The sequence below is a fragment of the Stegodyphus dumicola genome, chromosome 10 (genome assembly GCF_044657685.1).
Source record: "Stegodyphus dumicola isolate Sdum_Otavi_A_Nest chromosome 10, ASM4465768v1".
Classification (NCBI taxonomy): Eukaryota; Metazoa; Arthropoda; class Arachnida; order Araneae; family Eresidae; genus Stegodyphus; species Stegodyphus dumicola.
In genome coordinates, this window is record NC_140777.1 from 175104176 (window position 1) to 175123459 (window position 19284).

The 19284-nt window shown below is 33.9% G+C and overlaps 1 protein-coding gene across 3 annotated transcripts in view; it reads right to left on the reverse strand.

Moving 5' to 3' along the window:
* The window catches only part of Rhp (GTP-Rho-binding protein rhophilin), a 241758-nt gene that overhangs the window by 35187 nt on the left and 187287 nt on the right, over positions 1-19284 (reverse strand). For all 3 annotated transcript variants that reach the window (XM_085825895.1, XM_085825896.1, XM_035353824.2), the window contains exons 3-7: positions 18859-18987; positions 14587-14662; positions 7357-7434; positions 6253-6377; positions 2913-3021 (exon numbers count right to left, since the gene is read on the reverse strand). In XM_085825895.1, coding sequence (XP_085682021.1) covers positions 2913-3021; positions 6253-6377; positions 7357-7434; positions 14587-14662; positions 18859-18987 — 517 coding nt within the window. The remainder of the gene's footprint in view (positions 1-2912; positions 3022-6252; positions 6378-7356; positions 7435-14586; positions 14663-18858; positions 18988-19284) is intronic.

Sequence of the window (19284 nt, forward strand, 5' to 3'; positions counted from 1 at the left end):
AGGGTTATATAATATAAAATGTAATACTTTCTTAATCTGAACAATACCTTCTACTTAGAAGTACGGAGTTAAAAGTATGGAGCGCGATTGTAGCGTATGCATACTATTGGGTTGTCCGGAAAGTTCGTGCCAATTTTGAAGGAAAGTTGAAACGCTGGAGATATAATCTTTAGTACACATTAAATTATGCAGATGCCATTCTGTTCTACTACCTTTCTCCATATTTCATGAAACTTGAAAATTACGTCCTTCTAGAATCTCTCAGGTTTTTTAACGAAAAACTTTTCTACGTCATTTCTTATCACGACCAAAGACTTGCAGATTTTCCCATTAAGGAATTTTGTAATGATCGAAATAAGACGAAAATCAGAGGACGCGAGATCTCGTGAATATGGTAGATTCGTTCATATTATCAAAGATACATGAGGCCGGGAATAGACCTGATGAAACATGACGCCCTTTCGATTCGCTATTTCTGGACGTTTTTATTCAATTGCTGTCTTTAATTTGTCTGAATAGGAACAATACGTCTCGAATTTATTATGTATATGGTAGTATAGTGTTTTATTCTGTCTTTTAATACGTTAGTATAATTGTGTTTGCATAATTGTACAACATAACTGTGTTGTATATAGTAGTATAGTGTCTTATTTCGTTTGTACAATTGTGCGCAGTATAATTCCTAATATCTAATACTTTACAAGCATAGTGTATCTGTTTTTACATTGTGTATCAATTCTGTAAGCATTGTCTATATAAAATGCGCTCCATATCTATTCAAATTATATAAGTATTGTATACCTGATATAATGTATTCTACAGCGTAAAGTTTCATCTGTAATTACTACAATCTAATAAAAAAAAATTAATATTCTACAGTGTGTCTGCATGCTTTATGTATGTTTATTATTTATATATTTTATGTGATTTATATGTGTCTTTAGTGTAAGGGTATAATACGTATTAGCTTAATTATGTTTCATTATATGTTTTACATGTACAATTGTGTGCAAACTAGTATCTAATTTCTATTATTCTATAATGTGCTTACATGTTTTATATGTGTTATATATGTGTTTTACAAGTGTTTTGTATGAGTCTTTATATGTGAAAGTGTAAGTGTATGTGTTTGTATATGCTGTAATTAGTAGCTGACAAACCAAGACGTAACAAATCATTCGCCTATCTATCAAAACTAATGTATTCTTAAGACGCCTCTGTATGGCCATGTACAATTACGTAAAATTCTTCAATAAACTCCCGAGGTTGCCTCATGAGGCTCCTGGGAGTTGCTGTCACTAGATAGGAGAGGGCGCGGGACATATGCCTGTTTACCTCTGTTAAACATCAGGCGTCCCCGTCCTCCGTCACCTCTCATCTGTCTCATTGTTTGGTAAAAGCTCATAATACAGGATCCCTTTCTAATGCCACCAGATACAAAGCAAGGCCTTCTTTTAAACGAAGACCAGATTTTGGGGTGGTTAAAGGTGGTTCATTCCGCTTTCTCCAAAATCTTTCGCTCAACATTATTAAAAAATATTTATTTTTCAACCCTGTTCACTGCTTCAAAAATGGTGTCTCCCTGTTTCTTTTATACAGCATGCGATCCATCAGATTATTCTCCGTTAAATCGTGGCGAACCCATGCATCAAAACGGTTTATGTTGCTAAGCTCCACAAAATGCTCGTGGATGGTAGGTTTTGACATGAAGCTTTAGTCTGACCTTCATCTGCGGTGAAGGCCTACCCCGACGTTCTTGATCTTTAAAGTTTATATCACCAACTTTAAACCTAGCAAACCACTTCTGCACAGTTCGTTCAGCTAGCTTGTGTGTCACTTTTGCCTCTTTGGCAAAAGAAAAACATTAAATGTCTAAAATGTACTTTGCTTTCTTCCGTATTCAAAGGCGTAGAAAACTAACAAAAATTAACGTATCGTAACTAAATGTTTTTCAAAATGTTCCTAAGTACCGTTTTTTACGATATGTATGCATGTCGTTTGTTTTCAATTCAGACCTATTCAGACCTACTCTATTCAGATCTATTCAAACCTACTCTTACGTCACTTACCAAAAATCGGTACGAACTTTCATTCGGGCAACCCAATATATTAATGACATAATTGTAGGTAAGCTACAAGTAGTAAGCTAGATTTAACCTTACAAAAATAGACTTTAATTGTTAAACTCAAAAACAAAAATTCAACACTCTTTCCAAAAGATCCTTTTTAAATTTATTTAGTTAGAAGAATGTAATTAATTACTCTGATTTATATATTTCGATTACTAATTTATATATTTCTAGGAATTTTATATACTTGAAAATTTATAAATACGCTGATTTCTTCCGTATGCAAGTCTCGAAGAGAAATTAATTTTGCTTTGCATTCGCTCGAGTTTTTTTCCTGACAAAATGCTCACACATACAGTGATTATGATTTCGATATGCGTCATCGATGTTTACGAAATGCACTATGAGTTAGTTATGTGTAATTGTAATCAATTGCAGAAATATTTTTCGTACAAAAAATTTTCATTTCTTAAAAAAAAAAAAAAAAAAAAAAAAAAAAGTAATTATGATGTTAAGAAAAACTAAAACAATTAGGAAAAAAAAGATTAAATTTTTTAATGTATTTTCAGTACATTTAACTCATATCTCAGATATTTAGGTTGCAGAAACGCATATTATTAGATTCGACATGCATTTTGTTGTATTATATAAACATCTCGCCAGCTATATCATCGAAAGAGAATTCAAAATAAGAAGCAAATTTAAAAAGCACTAAGCATTTTGATTGATTAAAACAAGTTTTCCAACTGTAAATTTCAGAGTATCAGCATTTCTAGATAAAGTAAAAATTTTAATATAAGATTCTTAACATTTATTGTATGATAGCGAATTTCGGAAACATACTTGCTTGGCAGCTATTTGTGTGTAGAGAGCAGCTATATTAAAGAGAACGCTTGCTTTTTCGAAAGCTATTGTTTTCTGTGTGCTTGGCACTCCAGTCAATGAATCAAACCTATACAAATTAGACAAAATGTAATAAATACAAAAAATTATGTTTCAAATTTTAAAAAGTAACATGTTACGGGAAAATGTTATAAATGGACAAATCGCGAATGAAATAAATAACAATTAATGAAAATAAAATTTGTAAAATTAAAAGAAATAATAATAATAATAATAAAGAAAAAAGAAACTAACGTAAAGCTTAATTCCAAATCTGAAAACAGGAAAATGAAGTTCATACGTTTAAGGAAACAATGGACAAATTTAAATACTCGTTTTGCTTCCTTGTACAAAGTAAAAAAAGTATTGTAATCGCGAAAAATTTCGGGTGTCATATTTTAACGAAAGTATCCGTTTTAACCGCTATTGAATCCATGTCAAGGTTTTTTTTTTTTCTTTCCGTGGTATCTGTATGTAGGAATAGGATAAAGGATTCTCATTTCCAAAACGGACAGTAAAGTGGACTTAAAATGGATTCAGAAGTTTTTTTCTTCGTTACGTCTGAACGTACGTACGTATATGTCTTGCATAACTCAAAAAGGAGTAGCCGTAGAACGTTGAAATTTTGTATATGGGATTTCTATAACATGTAGTTGTGCATCTTCCATTTTCACTGCAATCGGGGATGGAAATATAGTGCTAACAGGATGGGATTATATATATATATATACTCACTCTTTCCCACTCTGTTAGCCGGCTCGATGAACTCAGTATTTTTATACTTGTATGCTGGTAAATGGTGCATTTTTTGCATTAAAAGTAGTTGAAATTAGGTTGTTCTTATGTCCCAGTCAAGCTCTTTGTGTCTTTAGTTAATCTGATGTAATAGTTTCAGAATTATCAACAATTGAAAAGTTTAAGCGGCGCTTGTCTAACGAGGCCGACAGTTGTTTACCTTTGAAAATCTGAGTAGAATTGTGAATTAAATCATTTGGTGCACCAACTTCAGTGTTGTTAAGCACAGTGGCATCAAAAGTTGACTTTCAGTTTCGTTAATTGAAAACTTGGTCTTCTTGCCAGTTTGCCGAATTGCTCATTTTGGCGCATAAACTTTAAGTGAAAAAATTGTTTTAACTGCTTTAAACTGATGATGTTTAGGAGATGGTCATATCCTCTACTCAGACCTTTGTTAACTTGACGTCAATTTCATTGACGTTTCTGTCTCCTATCCTTTTATGTAAACTCAACTCAGTGGTGTAATAGCCCTAATGGGCCAAGGCCTGCAGTGGCCAAAATTTGCTTTCTTGACCATGGGCCCCCATGTTGCGTAAGCATATGCCCTGAGGAAGTAGTCAGCTTGTCGCAGGACCCCCTGTGTTTAGTAACCAAGCGAACTTGGTACTCATTTTATCGACTCAAGTGATGGAAATCAAGGGATGAAAGGCTGAGTCGACCTTGCCCAGCTCGGGAATCGAACCCCGGACCTGTCGTGCTGCTGCGCGATGCGCTAGCCACTGCGCCATCGGGCCTATCCTTTTATGTTTAGAACCCAAATTTGAACAGAGATCCTTTTCATATATTGGATTCCTTCCTTTTTCTATTTTTTATTTTTAATCAGTGCACTTCATCTTTACCATTTAAATTTATTGTTATTTCAAGTATAGTTATTTTACCTGAAGTTTAACTGTCGTGATTGAACTACTTTAGTATTCAAAGTTCAAGTGAAGTTTATGTTAGATTTTGTGTGTGAGAAATTTAGCCTGAACAATGCTTTGTACCAATTTGAGACAATGCTGCGCTATATCACATATGAAAATTATTCCATCCTTACCTTTTGCGTGCCACAATAACGTAACGTGGTAACATGAAAACATAATATGTTTCTAATATGTATTTGTATAAATACTGTAATTCACATCACGTAGGTCTGTTGTATTACGTATATTGTGTGTCTGTTCTTTTGTATGTATTGTGTGTGCATAATGTTTCTGTTATGCATTTATGCTAGGTAGCTCTGTTGTATTTACGCTGAAATGTATATATTGATACTGCATTACTATATGAAAGAAGTAATAAGAATATTGCAATACTGCATGAGTAAACTAATTATGCTATTACAGAATCAGTTTGTACAGTCATTAAGTTTTTGAAGCAGGAGTACATGAAAAATGAGCAATGCCCTCGCCGGAACTCGAACCTGGACCTTTCGAATACGTGCCGAGTGTGTAACCGTTACACCACGAAGGCATTGTGGAAGGAGAGATAAAATACCTTATAAGTTAATTATATTTCGATATAATGCAGCAAATTATAGTAGCCAAACAGAAGCTTTACGCCATTGTAGTCCCTGGTAGGAGTCCGGACAGCCTAAATAAGAAAAAAGATAAACAAGATCTTAAAATATCATTAAATTGTTTAAGATTTTGATAATTTAGTTACTTATTTACTTTTTTTCCCCATATTTCACAGAACGTAGGCTAACACATATAAATTTTGGTTTAAATCACCAAATATGAAAATATGGTAAATCTGCTTAAGATTCTACTTATGATAAGGTCGTATAGAGGTTCTTTGTCTAGGATGAATGATTTCAGAATGCAATGGTCCCTCTTTCAGTCCATAGATGAAATCCTTTTGAAATGAGCTGCCTTTGTTAATGATTCCGTTTGCAGTCTCGAAGGTTATTCCAAGCGGCAAAGACATAAAGAAGTCTTTTCATCAGGGTCAGAATATGAACACCTTTGTGATGTACGAGTGAATGAATCTCTCCCCCTCCAGTGTATATACCTATGCCTGCACCTATATTAGTGTATATATACCTATATTTAGTGTAGTAGAGTACCTTGATTTCAGCAGCAGAATAGTAGAGTACACAGGTTAGCTTGAGAGCGATTGACAACGTAAATCCATAGTTATATCAGTATCTATCATTACATTATGTGGAACCTTATAAGTTAATAACTTTAAATGACCTAAACTAATTATGTTGATGATGAATTGTTTAGGTAGAGTGAACAAAGTGTGAGCAATGTGTTTAGGGTTAGCAAAACTGCCAAATAAAAGATGACCGTCTGATTAAAGGGCAAAATTAATAACAAAAGGGCAGATAAGTGAGCAAATATTGTATTTTTTTTCCCTTGCCCTGAGATACAATGACCGGTTTTTGCCAATGAGACACTTTGTCCTGTCCTTGAGATAAAAAGGCTTCAATACCCTTTTTTTTGCATCGAAGTGTTTAATTTATACATTTGGAAACTTTAAAACATAAAAAAGTGAAATTTTTATATGCCATGAATGTTACCATTCGAAAAATATTCCCATATTCCGGTGTGGTGGAAAGAACCTCCTGTCGATATAATACAGCAAATTATAGTAGCCAAACAGGAGCTTTACGCCATTGTAGTCCCTGGTAGGAGTCCGGACAGCCTAAATAAGAAAAAAGATAAACAAGATCTTAAAATATCATAAAATTGTTTAAGATTTTGATAATCTAGTTACTTATTTACTTTTTTCCTCATACTTCACAGAACGTAGGCTAACACATATAAATTTTGGTTTAAATCACCAAATATGAAAATATGGTAAATCTGCTTAAGATTCTACTTATGATAAGGTCGTATAGAGGTTCTTTGTCTAGGATGAATGATTTCAGAATGCAATGGTCCCTCTTTCAGTCCATAGATGAAATCCTTCTGAAATGAGCTGCCTTTGTTAATGATTCCGTTTGCAGTCTCGAAGGTTATTCCAAGCGGCAAAGACATAAAGAAGTCTTTTCATCAGGGTCAGAATATGAACACCTTTGTGATGTACGAGTGAATGAATCTCTCCCCCCCCCAGTGTATATACCTATGCCTGCACCTATATTAGTGTATATATACCTATATTTAGTGTAGTAGAGTACCTTGATTTCAGCAGCAGAATAGTAGAGTACACAGGTTAGCTTGAGAGCGATCGACCAAGTCAGAAGCTGTAATTTAGTGCTTTGCCGTGAAGCTGTCTTCGCCATTATAGCCTGATTAGCCTAAAGGCTGTGCTGTTGTTTGTTTCAGGGTGTTCGTCGTAGTTTTTCGACGACTGTAACGCGTAACGGAACTGTCCTGTGTAATACTGGCAAATAAATTGTGTTTTGACTCCTCATCAAGTGTTGTCATCCCAATCACTCCAAATTCACGAACCTGTCGCAACAATAACGTCTGGATTTTCACATGCGGATTTTCGGCCGTCAGGATTTTGGATGTCGGGCTTACAGGTGTCGGGATGTTGAGGTGGGCCCCATTACATGTACGACTTTAGAAAGCATATTTTTCCGAAATTGCCTTCAAAAGGCAATATGCAAATAAGTACTTAATTACATTTTAATTAAAAAATATAAAGGAATAACATAGGTCGTCAGCTGTAAACTTACCTGTCGAATCTCCATGAACTCTTTGATTGCATTTTCATATTTGCTGCTGTCTTCACTGTAATGTTCTAGTATAAAATCCTGAAAACATTAAAATTTGTAAGAAAGATAAATACTTCTGTTTTAACATTGGCGAAAATTGAAAGAATATTATAATATTATTTAAGTTAGGTGATTACATAATATGATATTGTTAATAATTTGAAATTAATTAACAACGTATAAAAATGTGTAGTATCTGGTGACTGTTTGACGATCAACAAGCGCGCTTGGCGCGCGTGTAGCCTCTTCTTCAGAGAGGGTTACTGTATTTTAGGAGTTGCATATTAGCCTCGGAGGACAAAGGTTCTCGATCTTTGCTATGCTGTAGGAGCGACGAACGGCTCTGAGTTTAATATCATTCTTTAAATGTTATTTTTAGTCCAAAGAGGCTTTGTCCCTGAAGGACTATTGTTTTCGTTTTGCGATTTTGCGTTGAATCACTATAAATGTCCGTTTCACTTTTCAAACTGTTGCCACCAAATGTTAGAGTCCTGCATTATATTTGAAGAAATTAAATAATGAAAAATCTGCATAAATGTGTGTATATTTCTCACATCGCCAAATCCTAGAGGCATCGAATTTTGAATGACGTAATCCTCCTACGAATATGGGCATGTGGAAGACCAAATTTGAAATTTGGAATTTGTTTTATGATCGATTTCCTAGTTTGTAAAACTTTTACGAATTTTTGATTAACAAACTCAAGGATTTCAAAGCGAACAATGGCAACAATTTACGGGGGGGGGGGAGAAAAAACCTTTTTATCTTCAGCGCCGCGGAACTATGTATCGGAAATTCTAAAGATAGTATGCTCATTTTAAAATTATATTGCGACATTGCTATTGAACTGAATTTTATGGTTTAAGTGCAAAGAACATGATATTTAATAAATAAATGTAACACACAAAACTTAAAAAAAAAAAAGGCCCCTTCGGACGTAATTTAAAATCTGAAAGGTTTCGGATTTTTTTTTTAAATAAATGTTTGTTTTGTCTTGTTAAATGGTGCCTTATTCAACCACAGAGCCATCACAAAGTGTAAGTTACGAAGATACAAATATTGAATAATCTATTTTATAATTTGTTACCCAAAACAAACAAATATCATTTTATTTTTAGTAACTGCCAGTTACAAAGTTGAATTTTTGAAATAAAATTTAGCCATAATTTTAAGTTCCGTTTTGAGTCCTGTTTCGAATTCCGTCCAAATCCTGTTTCGAATTGGTTTCCAAGGTTGGATATCTTTTCAGATTCTGGATATGAAAAATCGGTCTTTAATCAATTTAAAAGAAGTGATTATTGGAAAAGTCAAACAACAAGAATCAACGTAATATTTATAAGTAATAATCATTATTCGGGGTGTTATTTTAAATTAAATTAAAAGAAGTGCATTATGAAAAACGAAACTCAGGAAGATTGGACAATTTTGTAAATTACAAAATGTTAATTCTTCATTTCATACCATGCAAGTATATCATACAAATACAGAATACATTAGAAGGCCGATTACACTGAGCATTGCCGAAAATATCTGCGTCATTTTATGCAATCGTTGGCACACGAAATAGGAACTTGAGGTAAGTGGGTGGTGGCGAGTGTCGCGTTGATATTTATTTCGCCATTTTGCCTATGGCATCCTGTATCAGGATCGATAACGCTGAATCTGTGATAGCTGTTCATATCCAGCAGCTATTAGTTCATCCGCTTAAGCAACTGAAAAATCTGGAAACTTCAAACTTTTTCAGGCCTATACCCATCTGCGGGTTTTTACCTCAATCTCGGGACATATTCTCTGAAAAAGTTGGCCGAAAATATCTATCAATGCACACAGAGCTGCACTGCTAGAGTGAATTATACTGTCGAGCTGGAGGATATAAACAATAAAAAGTCCCTGGAATTAACACTTTTAACGCGAGAGACGAAATAACGCGTCTTCAAAGAATATTTTCTATGCGCGGGGGACGAGATAACTCATCATCTACTCAAGCTTTTTGTGTATTATTGCAGCGTGTTCCGCGACTTATTTCATCGACATTTTAGCGTATAGCGGATTCTAATACTTTGTCTTTACAACATTTCTACAAGGTGGCGCCAGGAGCACAATGTGTAGTGCTTTCACTTTCATTACGTTTCTCGTAGGTTCTCTTTCTCTTTCACTTTTATTACGTTTCTCGTTTTTCTTTTTCTCTTTCTTTTTCTTTCTTTATTACGTTTCTCTCTTCTTACTTTTATTACGTTTCTCCTTCATTTTTATTATGTTTCTCGTTTTTTCTTCACTTTCATTACGTTTCTCGTTCTCTCATAAATCCTCCGATATGTCGCGAATGGAAGTACAACATTACTTGGACATAATAATAGCAACCTCAAGTAAAGCTACGCAAAGACGGAAGTGGGTCGTATGTAATTCGCCGAGAGACACTCGTTATCTGTACAAAACATGCACATCAAAGTCAGCATTATGTGTAGCACGTTGTTTTGAAAAATATTACAGTTCAGAGAGATTCTAATTTATGCAATATTTAGGATTTTTATTTTATTATTATTATTTTTATGTCTGTAAACACAAATAAATCATTATAGTGAGAATTTTTATTGATTGCAATTGATTGTCATTTTCCAAAGTAAAATAAACAAGTTTTAAAAGAATTCGTGTTTTGTTTCAATTTTAGCGCTGCGAGAAGCGGCGCAGACTTAGCGCTGAGGGTTGGACAAAGGCGCGCCATTGCCACGATGAAAGTGTTAAATACCGTCCTAATTCGATTATAATCATTAACAGACATCACTAGACACTAAGTGACGTTTATATAAATGACTAACAAGAATCACTCCCAATCCCTGGATGTACGATAAAATGATATAGTACACGAAAACTTGAAAAGTCCTAAAAATATTCACTTCATTACTTTAGGTCAACCTTCACCACTTAGAATCGAGATGCACTGTCCTTAGTCTTTTAAAATTATTTAATACTTATGCTCTATGATTAGACATCAGAGTATAATTTCGTTACTTAATGATACGCTATAAGTACAGCAATGGCAGGAAACTCTGAAGTTAAAGAAGTTATGTCAAGTTGTTAAAATATTGTCATGCGAGTTAACTGTATTCAGCTCATTTAAATTTATACTGTTACACTAACCCATGGAGTATGGACTATATTTCTCGGTAGCTTATTCTGCAAACGATGTAATTTTCTTTGCGCTGGAATTTGAGAACGATTGCTCAAGCTAGTACGGACTAAGTAAGTGCTGGCTTTATAAAAAATATAGAGAGTTCTTTTTCTCTCAAAACGAAGTTTTGAATTACTGCCAAGCAGGCTGTATAAGGACATGCAAGCGGAGTTAGCCTTAATGAATAAATATTCAACATGCTATTTAAAAATAAGTTGGCTATCTGAAATAACTAAAAGTATTGTGTTGAGGATTGATGAAAATATCTTTTAATATGTTGGAATTTTTCTCATATGTTATGAAGATAATAACACAGCTTTTAGTGAGTTGATTTTGATACGCTATTTTGAACATCAGGGAGAAATACTACAAACACTATTTTGGAGCTTGACCATTGCATGATTTAGGTTACGTGAAACACTTAAAATTGTTATATCATCAGCATATTACGCTTCATACGTTACCAGAGGGATCTAGCAGATCGATAACAAACAGATTTAAAAAACTGGACTTAAATCCAAGCCTTGAGGAACTCCAGCTGTAATAAGCTTTCTAGTTGAAAACTCGTCTTCAGTACGGACTTGAAAAGTTTTGTGCGTTAAGTATAAATTTATAGTTTTAACTTAATTGGAAGGGAATAAAAATTTTATGAATTTGAAAATTAACAATTGATGCCAGACGAGATCATGTGCTTTCTCAAAATCAAGAAAACATGCCGCGACTGACGTCTGAAGAAGAACTGAACGTGTCGTCACGTGAAGACTTTCGCTATTTTATCGACCACGTTAACGAACTAATGTACTTTGCCCTCTGCGGAATCCGAATTGGGTTTTACTAATGGGATCCTATTTCTTCCTATGCTCAATGAAACTTCGTTGGATAATCCTTTCAAAAAGCTTCCCTAAGCAATGGAAAAGATTGATAGGTCTTTTCCTGGTTTAGAGAAAATAATGACGGCAACATGGTTTCACTACTGATGGAAATACTGATGTCGAAGATATGAGTTAAAAGTACTGGTTATTAGAATGATGACATTTTTCAGCGTTTCTTTGATAGCCTTGTTAGGAAGGGCGCTAAAACGTGTAGCTTTCTTTACTCTAAGTTTTCGGATGAGACACACTTCAGGAGTAGCTGGAGAAATAAAATCATTTCTATATGCTTCTTCGAAATTTTATGGACTTCATCTTCAGTCTGCTTCTTAGAAACAGAAACATAGTAACACTTACATAGTACTTTTCTTATGATCTATAGGTACACTTTTGGTAAAATATAAATTGACAAGCACCTTTGAAATTATTCGAAATATCTACTAGCAAAAATTTATATGCCGACAATTACATTTAATTTCCAAAACTAAATGAATTCGAAATCTACTTAGATATGTAAATGGCTTTTTATTAATGATGCAAATGTAAAAGCAATATTTATACTACTCCTTTGGCTCTTATGTGAGGGGCTTTGAATATACTCAGAGAAATCACAGTTCGTTAAAATGAGTTTTCACAATTATTTTTATCACCAGTTCACATGAATTTTAGAACTGAGCTGGCTAATCAATGTGACTAATGTCTGCAGGTTTCAGAAAAATCGAAGCATGTTCCTAAAACTATTACAAGAATCTGATAACACCATCAGAAAATTATACTGAGGTCACTCTCAAATCCAGATATCTTCTAGAGAAAGTGTTAGACAGATGATAGCCAGATAGCTCTCTCTTGAGTTCGTCAGTAGCTTCAGAAATATTATATTCTAGTTAACAGCATACATAAACAACTGTCTCATAAAAAGTACTTGAGCCCAATGAAATATTTAAATGTGTGTTACCTCAGCCCCTTCCAAACGAAAATTTATCTCTTAAAGTATTCGAATATAATTTCTGGATACAATGACGATCAGATTCTGTCATCTTCTATAATGAACCGATATACAGAGCCCAGGTACTGAATACATCTTCCGTAAACGAAATACACGCTCTTTTTGCCAGGAATTTTTTTGCTCAGGAAGTGGCTATTAAGGTGGAAAAGAACGGCTAACTATGGTATGGGACGCACTCATGATGTACTGAAAGAAACAAATACTGCCTCACGTCGTCGATGGAGAGAAAGCAGTTGCCAAAAGCTAAGAGGAATAGCGCCCTCTTCATGATGCCTTGTTGTGGTGCCATTGGAGCCTTATGTATCTGCTAATATAGGATATTATGAAGGATTTGTCGTGTGTCTTACAGTAGCAGACATGTGCTGCTCATTGGACTTGGATCTATTTTCACGAAAGAATGCATCACGGCAATCTGAGTTCAGTTGTTCAAGCGGTTACTCTGAAGACAGGCTGTAGTTTCTCCGCACCTCAATCCCATAAAAGCATTTATGAGGCTCAAGATAAGATACTAGATGATATCAGTTTCTTGTTAGGACTCTGTATGAGTTAATCGAAAGAGTAAGTTTTATTGTGATAAATAATTTTCAAAAAACAGCATAAAGTATCGTTGAGAAGGTTCAGAAAACTAGAAGGTTCAGAAAACTAGAAAAGTTCACTATTTATCTCATCTTATTATCTTATCTTATTGAAAGATTGTCTCCTAAAATTGGAAGTTCAAGAATTTAATCTTCCGTTTCGTTCCATACTGACATTTTTATTCTTCATGGCACAATGGCAGTATTTCAGACCAAATTACATTCATAATTGAAAATTCATTAATTCAAAATAAATATTATAAGCAAAATGAGGGATTAGCCATGGGAAGCCCCCTCAGTCCTATCCTGGCTGATATCTACATGCATTATTATGAATCAAAATTGTTTGAAACTTTAAACTTCCCGGTATGGTTCCGCTACGTAGACGATACTTTTATCCTGTTTGAAAGCAATAAAGATGATTTAAATAAAGTTCTTTCTACAATGAATTCTATTGATCCTGCTATTCAGCTCACTTTTGAGCTTAAGACTTGCAATTCTCTTCCGTTTCTCGACATTGTGGTCACACGTAACACATTCAACTTCATTACTACGGTTTACCGTAAACCTTCATCGGTTTGCCTTCCACCACACTTTAAATCATGTCATCCGACTAAACAAAAGTTAGCTTCATTTTATTCCTATGTTTTCCGTGCTCTTCAAGTTTGCTCCTCCAAACTATCCCTTGATGAAGAACTAAATTATTTAAAAGCAATAGCTGTTGACAGGGGCATTTCACCCAACATTATTAATCAAGCAGTTAAAAAATTCTCATCTCAACACACTAAAAGGCACACTCTTGTTTTAGAAGATTATAAAAATTCTGTTGTCATTCCCTTCTTTCCATCAATTAGCTATAAAGTTGCACATATTTTTGCAGAAATTTAACTTTCGGGTCGTTTATTCTCCCATCAATAAAATTCCGAGTTCCATACTCAAGGACCCCATTCCGGATATGAATTCTGGGGTATTTACAGGATTCCTTGCCAGTGTGGTTTAATTTACATTGGCCAAACTAAGAGAGCCTTAAAATTTCGCGTCAAGGAACATGAGGCATATGTTAGAAAAAAGGAAACACAGAAGTCTTCTGTTGCCCAACATTGTTGGTCCTAAAATCAATCAAAATTTCAATCAATCAAATCAAAATTTAAATTTTTCTGCTCTGATTTCATATATTCATATTTGCTAATAATATTTTGAGATATACACATTTTACCTCTGTTATTTTGTTAGTGTATTTTATACATTTCGGAGGCGATTTTGAGTTTAAGTCATTATAAATTTTTAAATTAGGCAAAGATAATATTCTTAAAACTTAAAAGAGTCTGTTATAACAAATGATTCTCACTGCACATTTTTGGTACAATAAAATTGTGTCAAGGGTTAATTGAGAAAGAAAATGCCATAAAGATTAATAAAGTATTAATTCAGAACAGAAGCAATAAAACAAAATATTGTTTAGTGGTTTATTGGTTTATTTATGTTATACTTCTTAGAAATTTGCGTTTATATAAAGAAAAATAATTTCATCTGAATTCACAATATCATAAACTATTTACAAACAGATTTTACCTTGAACGGTTCTCTGAAATCGATTTCTTTTGTTTCTTTGAGTCCTAAGGGTATCATTGGCACAAGCTGAGGAGTACTAAAATAAAATAAAATTTTGAGCATCTAAAATAGTAAATAAGTTTAATACAAATTACAAGGCAAATTGACTTCAAATAAACTACAAAAATATTATTCTTAGAAACAAACGTCATGGATTTTTTATAACCTATGGGCCAATGTGTAATATTTAATATAAAAATCAGTTATCATAAGCTCTTTTTTAATGACTTCATCGCAGCAGTTGATAAGGAAAAGGAATTCCAAGTTACCGTTACAGATGCATAATAAAAAACGTTTCCGATTTACATGTAATAAGTTTATATATAACGCCGGCCATGTTGAAGCAGCTGGAGAAAGTTTCCTGTAATCTTCATTTTGAACAATTCAGATCTGTGATTACAGTGCAATCTGAGTTTTGCACACGCTATAAAGGACATACGGTATTGCAACTCTCCAAAAAGTAACACTTTCTGAACATAATCCTGTGAGAAAATGCGTGCGTCCTGAATAACTATGACTGGCAACTAAGTTCTAGACATGCTCGAAACTAACCACCACTGGTGGGTGTCATAATGAAGATCAAAGCCTTTGGGCGCAAAATATTTATTAATACAACTGATAATTGTTTATTGGTATAAAACTATATCATATAGTAAGGAAAAAATCATATAAAATAAATATAAAGGGGAACGTACACAAAAGTTACTTGATACATTATTTAATGAATATTTTTTTAAAAAGATTTTTAAGATATAAATATTTTATCCAGTAAGTGCTATATAAAATATAACAGAGTGTTTCCAATCGAATGGGACAAAAAGAAAGTATACCCGTGAATACTGTAATTACTTTGTTTTCATAAATCAAATTTATAGTGAAACTATAGCTATCCTAGTTTCTGTAGATGTTTTATGTCTGCCCCTGTGATGACACAGCAAATAAATATCTATGCAGTACAACAGTTCCTGCCACATCCCTGATTAAATATTATTTGTTAATGATTCCAGCACTTCAGTAATCCTCTACTTCAGTTGTTTAAGTCCTGAGAAAATGGAGGCAAGAACACTTTGTCTTTAATAAAACTTCACAGGAAAAAATCACAAGCTGCTAGATATAGGATTTTGGTAACCAACAAAGCAATGACATATCGTTTCAATCAGCGCGACCAATCCAACGATGGAGTAGGCTATCGTTTCAATCAACGCGACCAATCCAACGATGGAGTAGGCTATCGTTTCAATCAACGCGACCAACCCAACGATAGAGTAGGCTATCGTTTCAATCAACGCGACCAATCCAACGATGGAGTAGGCTATCGTTTAGGTCCTGGCGTATGTTTTAATCCAAATGTGGTGGAGCTTCTTGCTGCAAAATGAAGCCTAGAACCGCTTCTTCAAACTGAGAGAACCACCACTCTGATAACGTATCTTGGGAAATACACCAGCTAATCGATTTTTCCACGAAGAAAAAAAAGATCAAAAACACTACTCTTGGAAATGGCGGCAGAAAACTTTCACCTTTGGAGAATCACGCTCATGATTCGTTACATCATGCAGATTTCCCTTTCCCTCAAATAGTAAATTAAGGTTATTAACTTTGCCAGAAGCGTGAAAAGTGGCTTCATCCGTAAATGCAAGTTAGTTCGCGAAAGCATCTACCTCCAACTTATCTTGTAAATTCTCACGGAAAGATTTACGCAATGGTTTGTCGAAAGGTTTTAACGCCTGCATCGTCTGAAAGATGTATGGCTGGAATTGCAGACGTTTCTCGTAACACACGCAACACCGTTGCATGAGGCACATTGAGTCCAGAACTCGTACGATGCGTTGATTCTGCGGAAATTCGTAAAAATGTTTCCTGAATTTTTTCAACCACTTTGGTTTTGGCTGTTGTTAATCCTGCTTTTCTTGCACAAGCAGCTCTGTGTTCTGAAACGTCTTCACCCACCGTTCGATGTTATGACGATGCAGTGGTTCTTTACTAAATTTCGTGCGAAGAACGACGATAAACGGTGATGTTTTGATGTATTCTAAAACATGGAGAACATTTCTCCTGCATGGATGGCGCCATTTTGATTAGCAGTGCTTCTAAGGAGTACTTCGTAATCGGAAAGTTTTCGCTGTTGCCATATAAAACTTATATAATTGTAGTTTCAGAATTAATTTTTTCGGTTTAATAAATTAGTTACATAATTTTACTGCCATTCTTTTTGTCCCATTCAATATGAAACACCCTGTAAAGTGCATGAACACAAGAAAACATAATCAAAAATCGATATTATGTTGCAAAAACTGTTGATTGAATCGAAAACAAATGTTCAAGCATACGTTTTTTAAAAGCACACGCGAAGATTTGAATTCTGAAAGTCATACAAAATAAAATCTTTTACCCAACCAATATTATTGACTTTTCTCTTGTCTTACCTAGTGGAAGCAGGCTTTTTTCAAGTCAATAATTTACTACGGAAAACGAAAAACAAGGTGAATATTTTCGAACAACGTGCTTTAAAAATCGAGCAGTTTTATTGCAAATGTTAAAAAAAATTGCATCAGTATCTCAAGCGCAAGAAATATTATTTAAAATCGAAATTTTGTGAAAGCAGAATCTGTGATTTTGTTTCTGAAAACTTATTATATTACTTATGTTGTTAAAATTAAAAATAATAACAACATAAATAATAAAACATAACATAAAAATGCACCAAATATTTTTTTAAATGCATCAGTACATCAAGCGCAAGTATCACATTATTTAAAATTTATTTAAATTATTTTCATGCAAATAGAATCTGCGATTATTTTTTCTGAAATCTTGTTTATATTTATAAAATTAAAACTAATAACAGAAATAATTAGTCTAACTGTTACCTTTACGTTCTTCATCATTTTTTTTGGCTTATCACACCCGATTGACAGTAACATCATATCAGGTCTCTGATATCAAAGCCCAAGAAATTCGTTGTAGCAAGGGTATCAAGATTGCGCCTGTCGTTGGTAAGCGCCTTGAGCGCTATGAGGGACGGGTACGAAGGTCTCCCACTCCTCTTTCCCGACCTTTAACCTCTCGACAAGGCTTTCGGCTCGCCGCATACTTAGAGTGCCCCCATGCCCCACAGACACTATACATTTACAAACATCCATTAGACTAAACTGAAATTTAAAGCGAACGTGGGCCCTCTCTCCACGCCCACTCGAACGTGGGCTCTTTAATACAGCAGTCAGCGTCGCTAACCCGGTTGCTTATTGGCAAATCTCACATTGAGTTGATCAATGTTAACGAATTTCGCATACTGCGCATGCTGAATGGTGTACGTTGGCATGGGAGAAAATGCTGGCGACAAAGCAACCCTACACAAGCCTGTTCGAACAAGCTCGATTCCATTTACAATTGCAAACACTGCGGGAATTTGTGTTTATTGCATTTGCTTCTATTTCATTTCATTTTGATTTATTTTGTTCATAAACGTTGCATTAAATATAACCTTTTTTTACAATAATTTCTTTGACTTTAATTCAGTAATTTAAACTAGATTTAATCCTTAGTTAATTAAAGTATATATGAAGGGATTATTTCTCAGAAGAAGCTTGTAATGTTTTCTGTTTTGTAATTATCCTTAAACGAAAATTTGCGTAGTTTATAATCGATATTTACACTCCAAGTAATGAAGCAACTTACAACCTGACACGCTTTAAAAACCAGAACTGTTTACCCCAAAAATAACACAGTATCTCAACCATATACCATATTTATCTTCTTTTAAGATTGCGCCAAAGTCCTAACTGCGCCAAATTCTCTTCTGGGCATGCGCAGTAAGCGAAAATCGTTTAACATTGATCAACTCAATGTGCGGTTTGCCATTACGCTTCCCAGTTGGGTGGCTTCTTGCAATATGATGATGTTGTATGCTGTATATTACAAACAAAAAAATGTAAGGAGGCCGAAGGAAAAAAAAATCATTCTTCTAAAAAGTGTCGATTAAAAAAAAAGACTTGGGAATTCCTGAAATAAACTTTTTTCCTTATATTTTTATATCCTTATACATTTCAAAGTATTTTTTAATTCTGAGTTTTTCCAAATTAAAAACTCACTGTCAAATTCCAAATGTAATAAGAATTCATTTTAATTTCGAAATAACATTTTAAACTTAATAATTTCAAATTTAATAATTTTTTCTTGCAAACACACTTTATAAAGAAATTTAAGCGACAAAGGTAAAGAAGAAAAGTACAATACCTTTTGTTCTGATAAATATTGACGGAACTATTCAGATCTGCGAGCTGCTCCTTGAGTAGCTGCAAATTGGAGTTGACAAAACTCAACTCCAAGGCAACTGTCTCTCGGAGCTTCTTGTTCGTCGTAACTCTGCAAAAAAAGAAGAAAATAAAGCTATAAGAATTAGATAGTTTGATCATTTTATGGGGTACAAAAATTCATTATTCGCTTCAAATTTAAGTCTAGTAGCAGACAAAATATTTGATACGGACACCACATGACTTCCTTGTACTGGTCTATTAAATCACATACTTTTTTTGCTGCACATTATTTAAACTTATTTCCAAGACATTAAAAACACAATAAATAAATATATTAAAAACGCAATACATTAAAAACACAAAACATCTTCATTAAAAATTTTAAAATATAGAAAAACCTAAAACA